At 48.3% G+C, this 20,159-nt stretch overlaps 2 protein-coding genes across 2 annotated transcripts in view; one reads left to right on the top strand and one right to left on the bottom strand.

Annotated features, from left to right (window-relative positions):
- Positions 1-6,974, bottom strand: part of APOO (apolipoprotein O) — a 70,979-nt gene extending 64,005 nt beyond the window's left edge. Inside the window, exon 1 of the mRNA XM_075589370.1 lies at positions 6,605-6,974. Within this exon, the coding sequence (XP_075445485.1) occupies positions 6,605-6,613 (9 nt within the window). The 5' untranslated portion in view covers positions 6,614-6,974. The remainder of the gene's footprint in view (positions 1-6,604) is intronic.
- Positions 6,975-7,074: 100 nt separating this feature from the next.
- C3HXorf58 (chromosome 3 CXorf58 homolog) overlaps positions 7,075-20,159 on the top strand; it is a 34,779-nt gene continuing 21,694 nt past the window's right edge. Inside the window, exons 1-2 of the mRNA XM_075589369.1 lie at positions 7,075-7,164; positions 12,903-13,025. Coding sequence (XP_075445484.1) covers positions 12,907-13,025 — 119 coding nt within the window. The 5' untranslated portion in view covers positions 7,075-7,164; positions 12,903-12,906. The remainder of the gene's footprint in view (positions 7,165-12,902; positions 13,026-20,159) is intronic.

Below are 20,159 nucleotides of genomic sequence, written 5' to 3'. Positions count from 1 at the left end.
GGACAGTTTACAGTTGGCCTACAAATTGGCTGAGCGGACGACCGCACAATTGAATGCGGGGAATAAAAGGCGTTATGACCACAAAGTACGTTACAAGGAAATTCACCCCGGAGATGCGGTCCTTTTACGCAACTTAGGTGTTCCTGGGAAGCATAAATTGGCAGACCGGTGGCGGGAGGGTGTGTATGAGGTGGAGTCACAGATGCCGGGTCTTCCTGTGTACCGGATCAAGGATTCTGAAGGCCGCGTAAAAGTGTGGCATAGGAATCATCTGCTTCTCATACCTCAAGTAGGGACGGATTAATTGGAAGCCCCAGCCACTGCCCTAGATGGAGCAGTTGAATACACAGAGGATGGCTCAGAGACTATAAAAATTGCCACCTCTGAGGATACAATGGAGGGAACCTCTCAAAGGGGCCTTCCGGCCGTGGAGGCATCTCCCGAAGGAGCCACGGGTAAAGAGCCTTTTGGCCCGAACATTGATCATTTGACTCCAGTGAGTCAGCCTCTAGACCCACAAAGTCCATGTTTTACACCCCAAAGAGACTGTGCTAATGCTGAACACCCCTCAAGGGTAGAGATGGAAATACCAGTTGAGACTGAGCACTCTGCAGAGGAAGCAGAGGAGGATCAACCCCGCCGAAGTCAAAGAAACAGTCAACCTCCCATGCGAATGGCATATGATCAGTTTGGGGCACCCCATTATGAGGCTCAGCAGTGGGCTCGGCATAGGATGCAAGCTATGATGGTACTGTTTAATGAGATGTGTAACCTAATCTAGGAAGAGAGGGTTGTGTACATAGTTAATATATATGTGGTTAGGTAGTTCAGCGGGGACGCTGGATTCTGGAGGGGGGAGAATGTAAGGATGTACATATATATTAAAGGTTCCGCGCTGTCAATTACATAGGCAGCGCCATATTGTCCCTGTTTGCCAGCGAAGTTACTGCGTACCAGTTGGGCTGCGCATGCGCGAGGGAAGCGCGCGAAGGGTAATCATAAGTAGAGACTTGGAGGGGGTTGAACTATGAACTCTGACTGTGAGGAGGTCAGCTGAGGCTGAGGACCAATGGGATGCGAGACTGTGTATGCAGGAACCGGATGCGTGTGGGCGGTGGGTCAGAGCAGCGAGGGAGGTGAAGGAGGAGGTTGGCGGAACCTCGTGTGCGAGAGCAGAGGGTCAGTGACCCGTCTGTTTAGGTAGGGTATGCCCACAGCCCCATGAGTCTTTCCCCCGCCATCGTAGGGTGCTGTATTTGTAAGGACGCCCATAGTCGTCAGGGACGTTTCCCTTTAGTGAGGGTCATATGCGGAGCTGCGGAGCTGCGGCCGCCATCTTGGATTTCCCATCTGACGGTGCTGCAGAAGGGAGAGACGGCGCAAGGCTGGATTAACACCAGGACCCTGTGGAGTGTCAAGGTCATCGTAGTGACCGGAAGGTATCCTTATCTACAAGTGCACCTACACCGGTCACCAGGCGCTGATCCCGCCTCCCACTAACTAATTGGGTTTCCTGAGAGAATGCATATGGTACCATACTTTACTGGTTATGAGACATACTCCTAAGGAGAGTGGCAGAGCCACTTATGTACAGGACATTATCCCAATAAGGTGTGGCCGAGCCACGTTGTGTGTGTGTATGTAAATGTTATATGATAAGTCTGCATATTATTTGTTATTCATGTGTGATATAAAAAGGTTGCTGTTGCATACTGTTGTTGTTAGGTTCTTGCTCAGGGTATAATCTCTATAATGGGGATCCTGGGTGAGTGGAGGCGCTGCACCACAAGTGATAAAGGTATACCCCCAGGCTCCCAATATGCGGAGGCTCAGAGCTCCTGAAGCCACAGGTTTATGCACCGTAGTCCCTTAGTTCAGGTGTTCACAAAAAGGGCTACATGTAGTAATGTAGAGTGTAGTCTTCGGCTCTAACTCAGAAATATAACAAAAGGATAGGCCGTACTGCACCAGCATAATACAACAGGGAGCGGGGGGGAGGGCAATGTATAATAAATGTCATCGTCACTTGTCCCTGCTAAACCGTATCGTCACAGGAAACAGTTGTTAAAATTTCCAAGTGTCTGCAACGCATTGTGTGCTTCATAAAGGTCATTACAGAAAGAGAAAAATAAGCTATTTTATACATTATAATATGCACTGACACACACACACCATGGCTTGCTGTGTCTGTGTGTCTGTGTGTCTGTGTGTCTGTGTGTCTGTGTGTCTGTGTGTGTGGTGTGGTGTGGTGTGGTGTGGTGTGGTGTGTGTGTGTGTGTGTGTGTGTGTGTGTGTGTGTATAGATCATAGAAAAAGAACAAGAAGCACTATAATGATCCTATAAAAAGAATAAGCAATATGATGCCGTTTGGAAACGAAATCAGCAGGCAGCACTCCAGAATTGAACAAACAAGTGTATTGAAAAAATAAACACAAAACCAACGTTTCGGTCCACGAATGGGACCTTTGTCAAGGTGGTGCAGTTACAGGACAGAAGTGAACACATATATATATATATATATATATACCCCTAGAATCCTCACAAATAACAGGTGCTGCACATCAAGTTGATTGCACAGCGTGATGTCAGATGCAGTGCTGACCTGGGGTAACCTCAATGTGAGCACTCAGTACAAGGTGTACTTAGTAGATCAATAGGAAATATAGTGGCTGCCACTATATTTCCTATTGATCTACTAAGTACACCTTGTGTACTAAGTATATACATACATATATACTGTACATACATATACATATACATACACATACATACATACATACATACAGTGTTCGACAAATAGGCATAACCACACGCCCGTGGCGAGTTGATTTAGGCCGCGGGCGAGCCGTGCTGCGGCTCTATGAATTCCCCTGCTCGCGCCAAATTTTTTTCTTTCTAAATAAATAAATAATCCCCCTCCCTGATTGGGCTGACGCGGGGAAGAGGGCCGGCTAGCAGCTCTGGGTCAGCCCCTCCCCCACCCGATCCCCGCTTGCTGCCCGGGGTGGGATGTAGGCTGGGGGAGTGCCCGCGGCTGCTGCCCAGGGCTGGAGGACAAGGTAGGCGCTTCCCCTCCGTCCCACGCTCCTTTGGCACCCGTGCGGGTAGGGTAATAGGAGCGGGGAAGAAGGGAAGGCGGGGAAGAAGGGAAGGCTGGCAGCTCTGACTCCGGTCCCCGTGGCTGCAGCCTGGGCAGGAGGTAGAGGGGGAGGCGCGCACGCGCGGCGGGCAAAGTTCCCCGGCCACGGTTCCCATCGGGGAGGTTAGTGTAGCCGTGCGCCTGTCCGGCTGTCCCCCGATCCCCCCGCTGGCTCCTGAGCCCCCCGCAACTCCTGCCCGACACCCTGCCCGGCTGCCCGACCTCTCGCACTTCCCGCCCGGCTGCCCGACCTCCCGCCCGACACCCCCGCCTGGCTGCCCAACCCCAGCCCGCAGCTGGCATGTGGAGCAGCATGTGGAGGACAAGCAGGCCCTGGAGGAACAGGTAGGCCCCCTCCCTTCCAATGAATACCCACCCAGTCACCCACCACGTGAGTGTGTCTGAGTGTGTGTGAGCGCTCTCCCTCTCTCCGTCGCGCTCTCCCTCTCTCCGTCGCGCTCTCCCTCTCTCCGTCGCGCTCTCCCTCTCTCCGTCGCGCTCTCCCTCTCTCTCTCTCTGTCGCACCCTCTCTCTCTGTCGCACGCTCTCTCTCTGTCGCACTCTCTCTCTCTGTCGCACTCTCTCTCTCTGTCGCACTCTCTCTCTCTGTCGCACTCTCTCTCTCTGTCGCACTCTCTCTCTCTGTCGCACTCTCTCTCTCTGTCGCACTCTCTCTCTCTGTCGCACTCTCTCTGTGTCTCTCTCTCTCCGTGTCTCTCACCCACACTCTCTCTCTGTCTCTCTCTCTCTCTCTCTCTCTCATTTACCCTATATATCTTAACTGCCCTATACCTACACCACTTTCTTCCAGATCTAACTCTCGAGCTTCACACGGAAGACATCGGAATCCCCCCTAAACCAGAAGACAGGTAGGGAACACCTCCCCTCCAATGTATAACATTGCGGGAATGAGGGTACCTGGACACTGAGGGACTGCGGATCAGGTAAGATCCCAGGCGGGATTGCTGCATTAGATATTGTGACGCGGGGGCGTCCAGGCACTAGTTATGGGGTTCAGGAAACTAGTCATTCACATCTGGCTTTTTTTTCTAAATCCGACATTTACACACGTAACAAGGACTAATTGTAGTATAATATAATACAATAAATAAACTTATGTCAAAAACGAATGTTGTTCTTACTAGGAATTTATTCGTTTTTTTTTTTAAAGCGGGGCTGGGGGCGGGGCTATGTGTCGAGTAGATTTTTTTGTTCGGCGAGTAGATTTTTGGGTAATTTACATGGCCACTTTACACACACCTTTTTTAAAGTGCTGTATACACTGTGGGCTCGTCTATTCCTTTTTCATTATTAAAGATCGGCTAACAAGGTACCGATACCTCTACACACATACATTATATATATATATATATATATATATATATATATATAGTATACATTACCGCATAGCAGCAAAAAGGAGACAGCACTCAGGTGAATGAAAATAAATGTATTAAATACAGCACATAACTCCAACGTTTTGATCCCACAGGGGGATCTTCCTCAGGGGAGTGCGCATTTATTTTCATTCACCTGAGTGCTGTCTCCTTTTTGCTGCTATGCAGTAATGTATACTTTTATTATTTATATGGGACATGCACCTATTCATTATTGAATTTTTATTGGAGTGCCAGTGATTCTTTTTATAATAAATATATATATATATATATATATATATATATATATATATATATATATATATACAGTATATATATATATATATATATATATATATATATATATATATATATATAGCAACTGTAAATATTACTGTATGTTCATTTGCATGTCTTAGACAGGTCTGCAACCCTGTCTTTCCCCATTGTCACCCAGCATACAGCGCTTCCACTGCAGCAAGGGATTCTGGGAAATGACATGCAAATGAGCACTCAGTGCCACCTTTTGTCTCAAGCTCGTATTACACAAGCCAATCCTCAAGCCACTGCATGCTGTTTTAAACACAGCTTTTAAACAGAGGCTGGGATGAGATGCAAAGCCATTAGACCTACTCACATACATGTTTCAACCTTGATGGGTATCATCAGTGTGAGGCTGGTCTTAATGGCTTGCAGGTTTGAGACTAGACTAGGTAATCACCACTGTCATTAAGGTTATGGTGGGTAAAAAAAGTGACAAAAACCCTCCACAGTAAAGCATAAAGCAACTGTAAATATTACTGTATGTTCATTTGCATGTCTTAGACAGGTCTGCAACCCTGTCTTTCCCCATTGTCACCCAGCATACAGCGCTTCCACTGCAGCAAGGGATTCTGGGAAATGACATGCAAATGAGCACTCAGTGCCACCTTTTGTCTCAAGCTCATATTACACAAGCCAATCCTCAAGCCACTGCATGCTGTTTTAAACACAGCTTTTAAACAGAGGCTGGGATGAGATGCAAAGCCATTAGACCTACTCACATACATGTTTCAACCTTGATGGGTATCATCAGTGTGAGGCTGGTCTTAATGGCTTGCAGGTTTGAGACTAGACTAGGTAATCACCACTGTCATTAAGGTTATGGTGGGTAAAAAAAGTGACAAAAACCCTCCACAGTAAAGCATAAAGCAACTGTAAATATTACTGTATGTTCATTTGCATGTCTTAGACATATATATGTGTATATATATATATATATATATATATATATATATATATACACACACACACACACACACACACACACACACACACACACTTAGGGGACTCATGCTATACACTCCAGGGAGGGAGTTGTTGTTTTCATCATAGGGTTCAAGCTATTTGCATGTGTCTGATGTATCGACACAGGGTATTTCTTCTGTTTTGTGGTACTTATTAGTCATTAAAGTAAATGATAATTATTCCTGTTTCTATTTTCTGCTATGATAGGTCATATCTTAAGACCTGTCGGTCTCACTTGGTAGAGGGTTTATCTCAAACCCTCTCTGCCAAGCAATTCACTTATGTGAGGCTGTATTGTTTATATGTAATCAGCTTTTGTGTGTCTTTATTTAAATAGGATTTTCTCTTATCATTAATACAGGGCAGGGTAAGGGACTGTTTTAATTTTGTCATGTGTAATTTTGTGACTTTTTTTCATATTACTTTTTTTGTATCTTATTAGTAAATTTGAGTAGAGTGCTACATATGGGATACTTTCTCTCTACTTGTGTACATATATTTTGTTCCAAGCACCGTCAGTGGCTGTTATATCAGTTCATTTCACTGATTTAAGTACTCTTTATTTATTTACAGTCTGTAGCAGGCATTCACTTTTTTTTCTTGTTAACACATATATATCACACACACGGCATGGCTTGCTGTCTCTCATGAGAAGCACGGAGTGTCACCCGGAGACTGACTTCCCCAATAACCCTTTATCCCCATTGGGCACAAAGTGCTGTCTTTGTCGTAATACCCGCACAGGGAAAGGAGCGGACAGCTCTCACCGGCGCTTCCCTACTCCCGCTTTTAACCTCTCACCTTGAACATGACAGCGAAGAGGAGGTCAGGCTGCAGGAGGAAACTAGGCCACGCTTCCCTAACAACGGCGAGCTCCTTAGCAACGCGTCACCTTCAGATTCCGCGCGATGGGAGGTCAACGGCAAACCAGATAGGACAAACTTCTACAGGCACTAGAACGTTGGAGCTAGAATCACGCAATGACCTGAGAGGTACGGTGGCCGAGAAAGACGTTTGTAAGATCTGGCCCCATAGCGCTGGCTTACATTACTGGGTATTTTTTCATTAGAGTTAGAAAAACACTGATATGAGAGGACGAAATTACCACCTGACCAAACCATCAGCTCTGTCTCTGCCTGACAAGTTAGCTAAAAGGCGGAGGCAGAGGCTCTCGGCGCCATCTTTGACGTGGGCAAAGGTTCAAAACGTTTTGAGGTGACGTCACTCTGCATCTCTGGATGCGTCAATCAAGATCCGGTCAACGTCCAAGCGCTTTCTCTGGAAGCGTCCCTTCTGATTGGACCGCGGTTTGTTACCAGGCAACCGCGGACGCTGGACAAGATAGACCCGGCCACACGGAGGTGCGGACAGGGGGTGACTATGTGACGCAGGCACTGCTGCGAAATAGTAGTGGTAACAAAGTTGCTTCTGTTGGGTAAATGCTCTATGGACCCCGTGTTCCCAGGATATGAGCTTTAATAAGCAGGGGAGTCACACAGGGCAAATGATTCGTAAGCACACATTGGTATGGCTTTGCTGCAATAGAGGACAGCAACAAAATGCAGAGCAAATGCCAGCATCTGATGCACAGATTCACCTGTACACCGACACTCACGGATACCGCGCGCAGGGCACACACACGAAAAATACACAATGATACCAGACGCAGGACACACACTGATATGCAGAGCGCACGCTGATACCACACGCAGGACGGACGCGGATACCACACAATGGGGGCGATTCACTAAGCAGTGATAACTGCTTTTAAGTTCGATAAATAGCTTTTAAGGCCGATACAGGCTGCTGCGCGATTCACTAAGCAGTGATAACAGCGCTTTATTGGCCGTAAAAGACATTTTTTCAGCCAATGAAAAAAAATACGCCCGATCAGGCAAAAAACGGCAAACGCACCGTTGTTTGCCAGTCAGCTCGATTCACTAAACAGTGATTAATGAATCGTACTTTAAAAGCATGCCAGATTTTTGTACCAGCTAAAGGCTGGCACAAAAGAAATGGAGCCATGAAAAAAATCATTGTTTACATTTCTTTCACCACACTATTAATACAACAGGCCGGCGGGTGTCCCCAGGTGATCCCCGCGGGAGTCCGAGGTCCTCTGGTGATCCCCATGGGAGTCTGCGCGTCCCCGCTGGCCTTCGGTACCAAACATGTGGCCAAAAAAAATAACACCCAATACTTTGCAATAAATACTTGCCCCCCGCCCCCTAACATATACAGTACAATAATGGTCAAAATTACTATTATCCAGATAAGGTTAATAGTGCATTTGTCCATTACAAATAAAACATTAAGCTGCAGAAATAAAATAAATAAAACTTGCACTCACCCCTGCCAGGCTGCCACGATGAAGGCCGTCCTCATCCTGATCACTGTCCATGTCCTCCGTTGCCATAAACAATGCAGTACAATCAAAAATACAATCTAATGTCCCCTAACCCCTTAATCACCTTAGCGGTTAGATTGGTTGTAGTAGACCATTTGACAGATTTTTGGGGAAAGGATGTGACATCATCCACAGGGAGTCACATGGTCTACAACAACCAATCAGATTGGGGATACAGTTCCCACAATCTGATTGGCTGAAGTACCATGTGACAGAAGCCATGTTGTTTTTGGTGATGTCATGTTAAAGTGAAAGGAAGCACAGCCATACTGACTGGCTGTCTTCACTTCCATTACATGACGTCACCAAAAAAAACAAAAAAACACATGCTTTTCACAGCCAATCAGAGGTGTGTGAACCATTTGCACTCAAATGTGACGTCACAGGCCTATAAAAGACTGTGCAGCCTCATTTGACGGCAAGAAGCAGAGGAGGGAGGACCGCCTTCTCCAATAGAATTACAAGGGCGTACCGGATGAAGATGGGTGAAGATGGAGAAGAAAAAGATACAGAAGAAGATAGAAGACAGCGAAAGAGCCAAAATTGGATTACAATTTACAGATAAAGAAATAAATAAATGACTTTGGATTTTTTTTTTACCTGTGGCCCGTTGCTGTTTGGGATTGTGGATTGGTTCGAAACCTTGCGGTGACCACTGGAATCGGAGGGTGAAGACATCTAAAGGTAAGGAAAAACATTGAATGTATGTTATTTTTCTTTTACAGGTTATTTTTATTTTTTTGGTTCACAGCTGCTCCCCCCCCTTTCACATCTCCGATTTCCTCCCCCCCCCCCTTCAGAGCTCCGTTCCCCCCCCCCCGTCTTCATAGTTCCGGTTCCCGCCCCCGTTCACAGCTGCAGTCCCCCACCGGTCACAGCTCTGTTCCCTCCCCCCTCCCCCCTTCACATCTCCGATTTCTCCCCCCCCCTTCACAGCGGGTTGGTGTGAAGGTCAGTGTTGGTGCGGGCGGGAGGATTGGTGGGCGGAGGCTCAGTGGGGGTGCGGCCGGGAGGGTGGTACGTCGGCGTTGTCTCACTGGAGGGGGCAGGCGGGAGGTTTTGTGTGCGCCGGCTCAGAGGGGATGCGGGTGGGTGTGTCGGCAGCGGCGGCTGAGTGTGGGTGCGGGCGCCGGCGGCTGTTGTCTGCGGGGCGGGTTGGTCGGCGGTGGGTGAGGGGGAAGGGCTGGTTGGTTGGCGGCAGGTGACTTACTGTGGGGCGGGTTGTTAGTTGGCGGCTGTCCGCTGCGGTGGCGGGCGGGAGGGTTGCGTGGCGTCTGGCTCTGGTTCCCCACCCAGCTCCGAACGTGCGTGACGTCTCCTTGCCTTGCACTCAGAGACCATGAGAGCCAAGGCCCGCCCCGTAGTCAGGCAATGGGAGAGCTTGACATCCAATGACAGCCAATGAGAGCGCGCACAAACCCACAAACAGATTTTGAGTTTTATATATATATATATACATGTAGAAGTATCAGTACCGTGTTAGCCGAGCTTCAATAATCAAAAAAAAAATAGATGATACCGTTCTGTGGCTAACGAAATGCTTTTATTTGTGCGAGCTTTCGAGATACACTGATCTCTTCTTCCGGCGATGTTACAATGAATGAAGCAAGGATTACTTAAAAACAGTGTCTCTTGGAATGTTATCTGTGCTGGTCCTTCCCCCGATGTGGATGTGTTTTATGGCTAGAGGTGTCAAAGGGTAACTGAAAGCAAGTGAAGAAAGAGTGTGTATGTGTATCAGTGTGAATAAGAATGAATGGAGAGCCCACAGTATAAACAGTGCTCTACACAAGGTGTGTGTGGAGTGAGAGGGGATATAAATGGTGTGGGTGGGTGTGGAAATGTGAGAGTTTGTAGCACAACTAAAAGTGTGTGTGGATACTATGTGGTCCCTATTGGTGTATAGGGATGGAAAAATAAGGAGTATTAGTATGTGTGAGAGACAGCTGTGTGTGCATACATATAGCACAGTATGTACAGACATGGCCTTTAGCGCTCATGGGAAGAGAGTTCGCTAGTGTCAGTAATGACTCATAAAATTTCGATCTCTGTTTAGGCCACTGCTAAGTGTCCCGAACAGTTGCATAAATTTGTATTCATGCAACCGTCTCTCTTTCCTGGTTTTAAGATTACCTTTGAGTATGGCAACCCTCAGATCGTTCATCTTATGGCCAGAGTCAGAGAAATGTTCGCCAACAGGACTGTCTCTTGTTCCGCGTGTGATGCTGTGGCGATGCAGGTTCATTCTCTTGTTTAGCCACTGTCCTGTCTCACCAATGTAGTAGCAGCCCCCTGGGCATTTCATGCACATGATGAGGTACATGACATTGCTGGAGGAACAGGTGAACCCTCCTCTGATTTTGTATTCCCGATTCTTGTGTGGTATTTGTATTGTGTCCGCTGTGTAGAGCATTGCGCAGGTTTTGCATCTTGGGTCCTGGCATGGTTTTGTCCCGCATTCAGTTGTACTGCTGAATACTTTACTCCTCACCATTATCCATATCTGGATAATAGTAATTTTGCCCATTACTGTACTGTATGTGTTAGGGGGTCGGGGGGGGGGGGGTGTATTTATTTCCCGTTTTTTTTTTAAAGCACAGGATTGGTACCGCAGGCCAGCGGGGACCCCCGGACACCACCCGAGGGCCCCCGGACACCCGCAGGGACCACCCGCGGGCCCCCATCGGCCTATAGTAACATTCCTATGCTTTAAATTTAAAAAAAAAATAAATGTAATGTATGTTAGGGGGTATAGGGGTTGTTGGGGGCCCCGGGGGTGGGTAGCACATATTGCAAGGTTTATTGGGGGCAATTGCCACCAATAAAGCTGCTATTGGGCCTTAACACCTTCATTGCCTTAGCGGCTAGCCGCTAAGGTAATGAAGCTGCTTTAATGTATTTTTTTTAGTGTGCAGGAGTAAGGGGGTCTCCTGAGCAGAACCGCTTTGATTTCTGGCTCAGGGACCGCTTGCTTCCCAATTTACAGGCCCCGGTATGGGGCATCGGATGCCAGTGTTTTAAAGCGTCCGCATCACATGACGCGGGACATTTAAATAATGGAGGAGATACTGGCAGCCCATTTCTGCGCCTGTAACTCGGAAGCAGGGGGTCCCTCGAGGCTGAAATCAATGCGGTTCATCTCGGAAGACCCCCTGCTCCCGCACACTATTAATAAAAATTATATTAATGCAGCTTCATTACCATAGCGGCTAGCCGCTACGGTAATGAATAATTTTTTATTGATATGTGTGTTTTGATCATAGTGTACATGAACACGGGGTCTTCTGAGCTGAACCGCATTGGTTTCAGCCTTGGGGATCCCCTACTTAATGAGATACAGGCCCCGTTACGGGGTGCCGGTATCCCCCTGCAGGATTTAAATCCCCCGGTCACGTGACGCGGGAGCTTTAAAAGCACAGGGGATACCGGCACTCCATAACGGGACCAGTATCTCATGAAGTAGGGAGTCCCCGAGGCTGAAACCAATGTGATTCAGCTCAGGAGACGCCCTGTATATGTACACTAGTCATAAAATGTATATGTATACTGTACGATCGCCTGTAAGAGCCGTGCATGGAGATGCAACGTCTCCATTCAGCTCTTACAGGCTGCTTTTTTTTTCTCAATCGGATATTGCGCTTTAGATTTTTTAAGCACGGTTGCAGGTGAATAAAACAGCTCGTGCGATCGGGCGTGTTTTTGCCCGCACCTACTGAAATGCGCTTCACGTCTTAGTGAATCCCGCGTCTGGCTTCATTTTTTATCGTGTGATTAAAAATTTCCCAATTGAGCGCAACAGCTATATGATACCGTACGTAGGATGCACGCTAATACTGCAAACGGATACCACACATAGGGCACACGGTGACACTACGCAGGATGCACACTTGATACGACACTGATACAGGACGCACACGCACACGCAGACCGAACAGGAATACCATACGCAGACTGCACAGGGTTACTGCACAGGGTTACCGCACACGTATACACAGATACTATATGCAAGATGCATGCCGACACCACACGCAGTACGGCTACCGTACACAGGACACACGCTGCGCTAATGCAGGATGCACACGGTATGGAAGCACAGGGATACGGCACACAGGACACACGTGAATACCGCATACAGGACATACATGGATACTGCACACTGATACCGCACGCAGGATGCTCCTGTAGAGAGCCGAAACGTTGATTGTTTTTCATTCAACTTTGTTTATTTTTGTAAATCCTGTGGTGCCTGCTTCCATCTTTTCTTTATTCCAGTCCCGAGCGGTTTGTACTCAGGCCGGACGCTACCTTCGGGAGTGCCACTATATTACACGCACGCACACACACGCAAGCCCTATGGGGGGAAAAATTGTCCTACAATCTGATTCCCCCTGTGGGCCTTTCATAGCCATTTGATAAAACACTTAGTACTGTAAACATACTGATATCAATGGGAATTTTTCTCTAAAAATGCCTGAACAGCCGCTTCTGAGAATATAGAATTAACCCCTTATTGGGTTTTTTTTTCTTGTAAAAGTCCCGGGATCTAGGGGTACTTCGATTCCTCTGTGCCTAAAGCACATAGAACTGGGCGAAGGCTTGATTTATGATCTCCAACTTGACAGTCCGTGGGTTCGCCCAGACATAATATTTTAATATTTCATATTTTTGTAACCACCTCAATTCCCTTTGCAGGATCATGGATGTATCTGGCCTGTCGAGCATCTCCGTTACTATCAGTCTGCCTACCAGCACCTCTGTGGATTCCCCACCAGCAACAGATTATGTCAAACATAGGCAGCTGGATACAACACACAAGTGGGTTTCCTTATTATGTTATGTGTTTTCTGATTTGAATATACAAAGAAGGCTATGTAATATAAAGCAGCAAAAGAGGGAAGAAGCATTGTATGCTGCACTCTGCCAACTAATAGTTTAATAAAGATAGGAAAAAAAGGACTTTTAATCAAATTGGGTATAAAATAAATCTTGCTACTATCATCGATTTACTACTAAGCTTCTCAATTAAGCACAGGTACCTATCTATCCTTACAGTAGAGCTGGACCTACACAGAAGAGCAGTACCTTATTCACTGTTCCTGGATTTGGTCACACTTTTAACCCCTATATATTTTGATCTATCGTGTACATAAACTTTGTATCTACTATCAACTTTGGCATTTATTTAATACCCAATTTGATTCAAAGTCAAATGTTATCCTATCTTCATTGCACTATTGGTTGACGGAGTGCAACATACAGTGAGTGCTTTCCTCTCTTGCCACCTTATATTACCGTCAACCGTTACTAATCTGCTACTCTCCTGGAATATTACTACCTGAGCGAGGAGTTTTCCTCCTGTGTAGTATAAGAAGGCTACGTATCAAGAACATGAGACGTGTATTATTGATTTTGTTTGCCAGCACATCAAATTTAAGCTGCTTGTTAGAGTATACACAGATCTATATACCGGAAAGGTTAATACCACCATTGACAATCCGATGTTTTTTTGTTTGTTTGTTTTTTGCCATAAATAAATAAATATGAAGTTTAACAACATTCGGTAGTCAAAAAATATGTACTTTTTGGTATATTTCCTGTTTTGGGCAGATCACTGGGGCACCTATTTAATGTATTAACGACAACTCAAGTGAATATATTGTTAGGAATTGTTAAGCTTCTTGTGATTTCTCAGGAAGTGCTTGAAAACCAAATGTACATCTCCCTAGTGAAATAACTTAATAATACATTTTAACCCCCTATATATTTTAACCACTACAGTGGGATAGAAAGGGATAGGAAAGATTGCATTCTAGCACACGTAGCACTCCCTGTAATAGTCCTGTTGGAAACAATGTTGTCATCTTGATATCATATAATGATAAGGGAGGGCTGTGTGAGAGCAAAATGTAATGGCTTATTAAACATTCTAAGTAGCAATTTCCTGGTGAGCACAACTTCAACAAAGGAAGATGCACAATTCACCACGCGTACTCCAGATCCCAAGGAGAGAAGAACAAAGCGGCACATGGTAAAGCCTGCTGGGCCCTATTTACCAAGAAGTGCTGCCTCAATCCCTGGTCCTTCACTCCAGTTGGATCTATGATTAAACGGGATGGGAACAGAGTTAAGACTTGCAAGTACAGGAGTGGGACGAGTGGTTCATGGACGTCCTGGTCAGCAACTATTTGTGAAAACAACTACAAAAGTCAGATTAGGTGGTATTTAACCCCAGTAATGCTCCATGCTATCCTTAAAGATGCCACCCCACCTCCCCATTGCTGGAGAGAATGCAGAGCCAGGGGACCTGTGGGGCACAGCGATTAGGTGAAGAAAGCGCAAATCGGTGAATAGTAAAATGTGCTAAAGAACAGTACAAATTATACTGTCCTAAAAAAATGGTGTCAAAAACAGTATTGTAAAAACAATATTGCACTCGCTGAGGGATGTTCTATGGATGACTGGTAAAACCAATAGAAATCCTCAACGTGAAAAAAGGAAAAAGTTTTTTTCCCCAGATCTTGTTTATTAAACATTGTTATGCTATGTTTTTCTTTTTTCACGTTGAGGATTTCTATTGGTTTTACCAGTCATCCATTAGACATCCCTCAGTGAGGGTAATATTGTTTTTACATAGTTCCATAGTAGATGAGGTTGAAAAAAGACATAGGTCCATCAAGTTCAACCTATGCTAAATTTAGACAACAGATACTTTATCCTATATCTATACTTTCGTATTGATCCAGAGGAAGGCAAACAAAAAACCCCAGTGCGATATCATCCAATTATATCTCATATGGATGTAGCCAGGTCCCCCTTGACATGCTAGCCCCCCTTGCGCACTCACCCCCTCCTTCTGGTATGCGAGCGCGCGTTGTTAGTTGTTGCTGAGTTGTTAGAGTGAGTTCCTGTTGTTGTGCTGCCTCTGTCAGTAAGAGGCACCTGGAGGTCTGCAACATTGTTGCGGTAGTCTGATGCAGAGCTGTGAGTCTGGCAGCACAAAGCAGACAGAGAAAAGCAGTTGGTGACTGGAGCAGCTAGGGGAGGGAGGTAGGGTGCAGGGGTCTGTGACTCTCTGCACTAGGCCAGCAAATCCCCTAGGCCCCAGATAGCCCTGAGTCATCTTAGCTGAGTATTGTAGGGACAGGCCCTAGGTTAGGGACCCTGCCCCATTATATATTTGCTAGGAGTGTATCACGGACATTGCTCGGATTGCTAAGAGGGAGCTGGACTATCTCCACGGAGGCCCAGCTAGCGTGACTGCGGCCTACTGGCAGCAGACAGACCCTAACTAAGGTAGAGACGGTGCGGAGCTGTACGGTGATATTATCCGCGCTGGAATTCACCCCACGCGTAGGAGGATATCACGGTGGATCCAACCCCAGTGATATAGCGGCACCCACAACTCACGTGCACCAACAAGGCCTATCACCAGACATAGTGGCTGCGCAGTCACACACACACATTGGTATATGACTTGGGAGTGCGGGACATTGGGTTGGGGTTACTGGACACAGGGTGGGATCACTCTTTGGGAGGTAGCGTCCGCCGTGACGCCTAGAGGTGGTAGCGTCCGCTGTGACGCCTAGAGGTGGTAGCGTCCGCCGTGACGCCTAGAGGTGGTAGCGTCCGCCGTGACGCCTAGAAGTGTTAGCGCCCGCCGTGGTGCAAATTAGCGTAAGCGTCCTGCATGGCGCAGTAAGTGTCTCCTCCAGGAAGGGACACAGGTTATGCAAACTGTTGTGGTTATATGTTGTGTTGCGGAATAAGTAAAGTCCCATATATATATATTTTGTGTGTGAGTATTGATTGTCCTGCGAGGAACTACTCCCCCTCTGGTGGGAGCCATCGCAGGTGGAGGCGCTGCATCGTTATACGTAAGTTGTCCACAGTAATATTACCCCAGGTTCCCCGTGGCGGAAGCTCAGCCCTCCTGTGAGCCAACAGGTTATGCACCACAATTAGTAACCATGTATGTTTCCTGCCCCCACACCGTGTGATCTGCGATTGGGTGGGGGAAACCCCGTTACATTTTGGAGGCGCTGCTGAGATCTTAGACCTGGGGTGCCCTATTCAAAACAGATCAGCATCATGGTAATTCCCTCCCATCAAGAGGTCCACGCGTGGGCCACCACCGTCCGTGAACAACCTAGACACATTGTCGCCGTAGGGAACGTCCCAGCGTTAGTAGCGGAAACTGACATCCGGAACTCTCTGAGCAAGCTCTTAGGGCAAGATAGAGTATGGTACCGTGGCAGGGTGTTCGACTCTACTTATGATTTGAGTGCCCTACTATTCACCGTCGGGCGGGACATAGGCCCTGAAGCGGCCCCGAATATTCTAGTAGCCCCCGAGTGCCCACCAGAAGGATACCCCCTTATATACTCGGACTTGCCAGTAATACGGGAAATGTTCTCGCTCAGAGCCCCTCCTCAAGATCCAGACGAACCGTCCACCAGTACCTGGACACCCCGTACCCCCGTGTCCAGTACCCCAAACCGTGTTGACCGTCCCCAACCCAAAGTCTCCTTTACCCCAAGCTCCCTCCCGGAAGCCAGTAGTTTGGCTGATTGCCCCCCCTCTCTACCCGACACCGTACCCCGCGAGGTAAACTCCCGGCCTATCAGGGAGAGAGCAACGAACGAAGGTTCCATAATGGGGGTGACGTTACCCCAATTCGTAGAAGCCCTCACTGTGGCCTCCCAATCTCAAAGCTACCGGAAGCTTAAGGCCTTCTCTGGAATACTTCCAATACCCCAGGGAGAGGAAGGGATAGACCTTTGGAGGGAGAATGCCGTAAAAGTAGTAGAGGAATGGTCGTGCACTGACACGGTTAAGCGGCAGCGCATCATGGAATGCCTCAGACCCCCTGCGTCTACTATGTTGACCATCCACAGGGACCAACACCCAGAGTTGACAGTGTTGGAAATGGTGGCGTTTCTGTTAGAAGCATACGGGCTAGCCGAAGACGAAGGAGCGCTCTGGACAAAGTACTTCCATCTTTATCAGAAGGAAGGGGAAGACTTGTCGGCTTTTATCCACCGCCTACAGCTGGTCCTCTGGATCCTACTCGATCGTAAGCTGGTCTCCGCCTCGGGGATGGATGAAGCTCTCCATAAGCAGTATCTGCGGGGATCAAGCCCCACTCACCCCATAGCCAACATGCTCCGCAGCAAGATAATGGACGGGGGCCCCTACAAGTTCACCGAGTTGCTGCGGCAAGTGAAACTACAGGAGGCTCATGTTATGCTACACTCCACCGCTACACCTAAGAGCCCCTCTGCATCCAAAGGAAAGGGCTCTACGGAAAAGAAGGAAGAGTCTGCTGCCTTGTCCAAGGGGTTCAAACCAAGACCCCCCGACCGACCACCTTCCCCGTCCACGAGTCGCCCGGAAAGCCGCCTGGTTGTATGCTATAACTGCGGTAAGAAGGGTCACGTACTCCGTAACTGCCCAGAAAAAGAAGGTCATCCTGAGGAACACCCTTCCGATAGAGGGAAATCAGCCAGATCTATGGTCTGCAGTGTACCGATGGCAGAAGCTGACCCCGAACTCCCTCATTATGGAACCCCGGATGCCCCTTCTGACGCTGGCCCCAGTAATGACGCCTCACCCGGTGAAGCTTGCAGTCAAGTGGACCCTGCGGCCATCGTGCCCGTGGTACTAGAAGGGATATACGCCTCGGCCCTATTGGACACAGGGTCACAAGTAACCATAATATACCGCAACTTCTATGATCAGCACCTTCAACACTGCCCACTAAGGCCGGCCGAACATATGAAGGTTAGGGGGTTAAGTAATGAAGACTACCCCATCGATGGGATTGTAAGGGTCCAGCTGGACATACTCCAACTGAACACCGGCAAGAAGCACCCCATGCAGGTAGCGGCCATGGTATGCCCGGAGCCCCAAGACCATTGCAAGTACCCAATCATCTTGGGAACCAATGCGGACATAGTACAAGCTATAATCCGAGCCTACTTGAAAGAGACCAACGAGTTGCCGCTGGCCAATTCGCTCCTAGACCCCATCTTACGAGAAGAGTGCCACCGGGTATATGCCTTGGAGCATCATGGGGACCTCTACAATCGTCAACGAGGACTGACGACCATATTACCAGGGGGAGTGCAAAAGATGGCCGTCTGGTGTTGTTATCCCGACCGAGACAAGAGCGACCAACTGTTCTCGCTGGAGAGTGAGCCTGAAGAAGAAGAGGTTCAGCGAGGGTATAGAGTACTACCCGAAGTGAGGGAATGGACGGCTAAGATCCCCATTCGAACCCACGTGTATGTGCAGAATCTCTCCCCCTTTCCGATGGAGTTTGATGTCGACCAGAAGTTGGGATGCATATACCCGGTCAGCCCGGTGGGAGCCACGCCTCAGGTGAAGGCGACGGCCGCGCATGAGCGGGTAGTCGATCTGGACTTCAACTTCGGCAAGTCAACACTGTCCACAGAGTGGAAGGAACGGTTGACCACCCAGCTGCTGCAACGACGACATGTGTTCTCCACGAGCGAGATGGATGTGGGGTGCAGCCGCAGTGCCCAACATACCATTCGGAAGAGTGATGCCACTCCGTTCCGGGAACGTTCTCGTCGCATCGCCCCTCGGGATGTGGACGATGTGAGGAACGCCATACAAGACATGGAAACCGCTGGGATTGTGACGGAATCACGAGGACCTTACGCGTCGCCCATAGTGGTGGTGCGGAAAAAGAACGGGTCCGTACGACTGTGTATTGACTATCGAACACTGAACAATCGCACGATCCCGGATCAATACAACCTTCCGCGCATCGAAGAGATCCTGAATGCGCTGAATGGAAGTCACTGGTTTAGCGTGCTCGATCTCCGATCAGGGTACTATCAGGTGCCCATGACTGCGGAAGACCAGGAGAAAACAGCTTTCGTCTGCCCCCTGGGATTCTATCAATTCACCCGTATGCCCCAAGGTATATGTGGGGAGCCTGCTACGTTCCAAAGGTTGATGGAAAAGACTATCGGGGACATGATTCCCCGGGAGTGTCTGGTGTACCTGGGTGATATCATCGTCTTCGGAAGGACTCTGGAAGAGCACGAAGAGCGATTGTTTAAGGTGATCGACCGTCTGGGGAACGAAGGTTTGAAATTATCCCTAGACAAGTGCCGATTTTGCCATACCTCGGTGACCTACGTGGGGCACATAGTGTCCGCCAAAGGGATCGCCACCGACCCTGCCAAGGTAGAGGCCGTAGTGAACTGGCCTCGCCCAGAGAACGTCACAGAGCTGCAATCCTTCCTGGGGTTCTGTGGATATTACCGCCGCTTCGTGGAAGGGTACTCGAGCAAGGCTAAACCCCTGAACAATCTGTTGAAAATATACCCTTCAGAGACCGGGAAGAAGGCTGTATCGGCCCGCCAACCGTTCGGTGACAAATGGACCTCTGAGTGTGAGCAGGCCTTCCTGAAACTGAAGAAGTGTCTGACCGAAGCGCCCGTACTTGCTTATGCGGATCCCGAACAGCCATACGTCCTGCATGTGGATGCCAGTCTAAATGGACTAGGTGCCGTCCTGCACCAGAAGCACCCGGAGGGTCTGCGGCCTGTAGCTTACATCAGCCGCAGCTTGACACCCAGTGAGCAGAGATACCCCGTCCACAAGTTGGAGTTTCTGGCTCTCAAGTGGGCTATCACCGAGAAGCTCCACGATTACCTGTACGGTGTCACCTTCGAGGTAAGGACGGATAACAATCCCCTCACGTACATCAATACGTCGGCCAAATTAGATGCAGCAGGCCACCGATGGCAGGCTGCCCTCAGTAACTACAGCTTCTCCTTGAAGTATAAGCCGGGACCATTGAATATTGGGGCGGACGCCCTCTCCCGAAGGCCAGGACTACTCGCTACCCCAGATGATGAGGAATGGGAAGAACTTCCCGGCCCCGGAGTGCGGGCTATGTGTAAAACTGCCGCC

The sequence above is a fragment of the Ascaphus truei genome, chromosome 3 (assembly GCF_040206685.1).
Source record: "Ascaphus truei isolate aAscTru1 chromosome 3, aAscTru1.hap1, whole genome shotgun sequence".
Taxonomy (NCBI): domain Eukaryota; kingdom Metazoa; phylum Chordata; class Amphibia; order Anura; family Ascaphidae; genus Ascaphus; species Ascaphus truei.
Note: the sequence above shows the minus strand (reverse complement) of the source record. Positions and strands in the feature narration are given on the sequence as shown.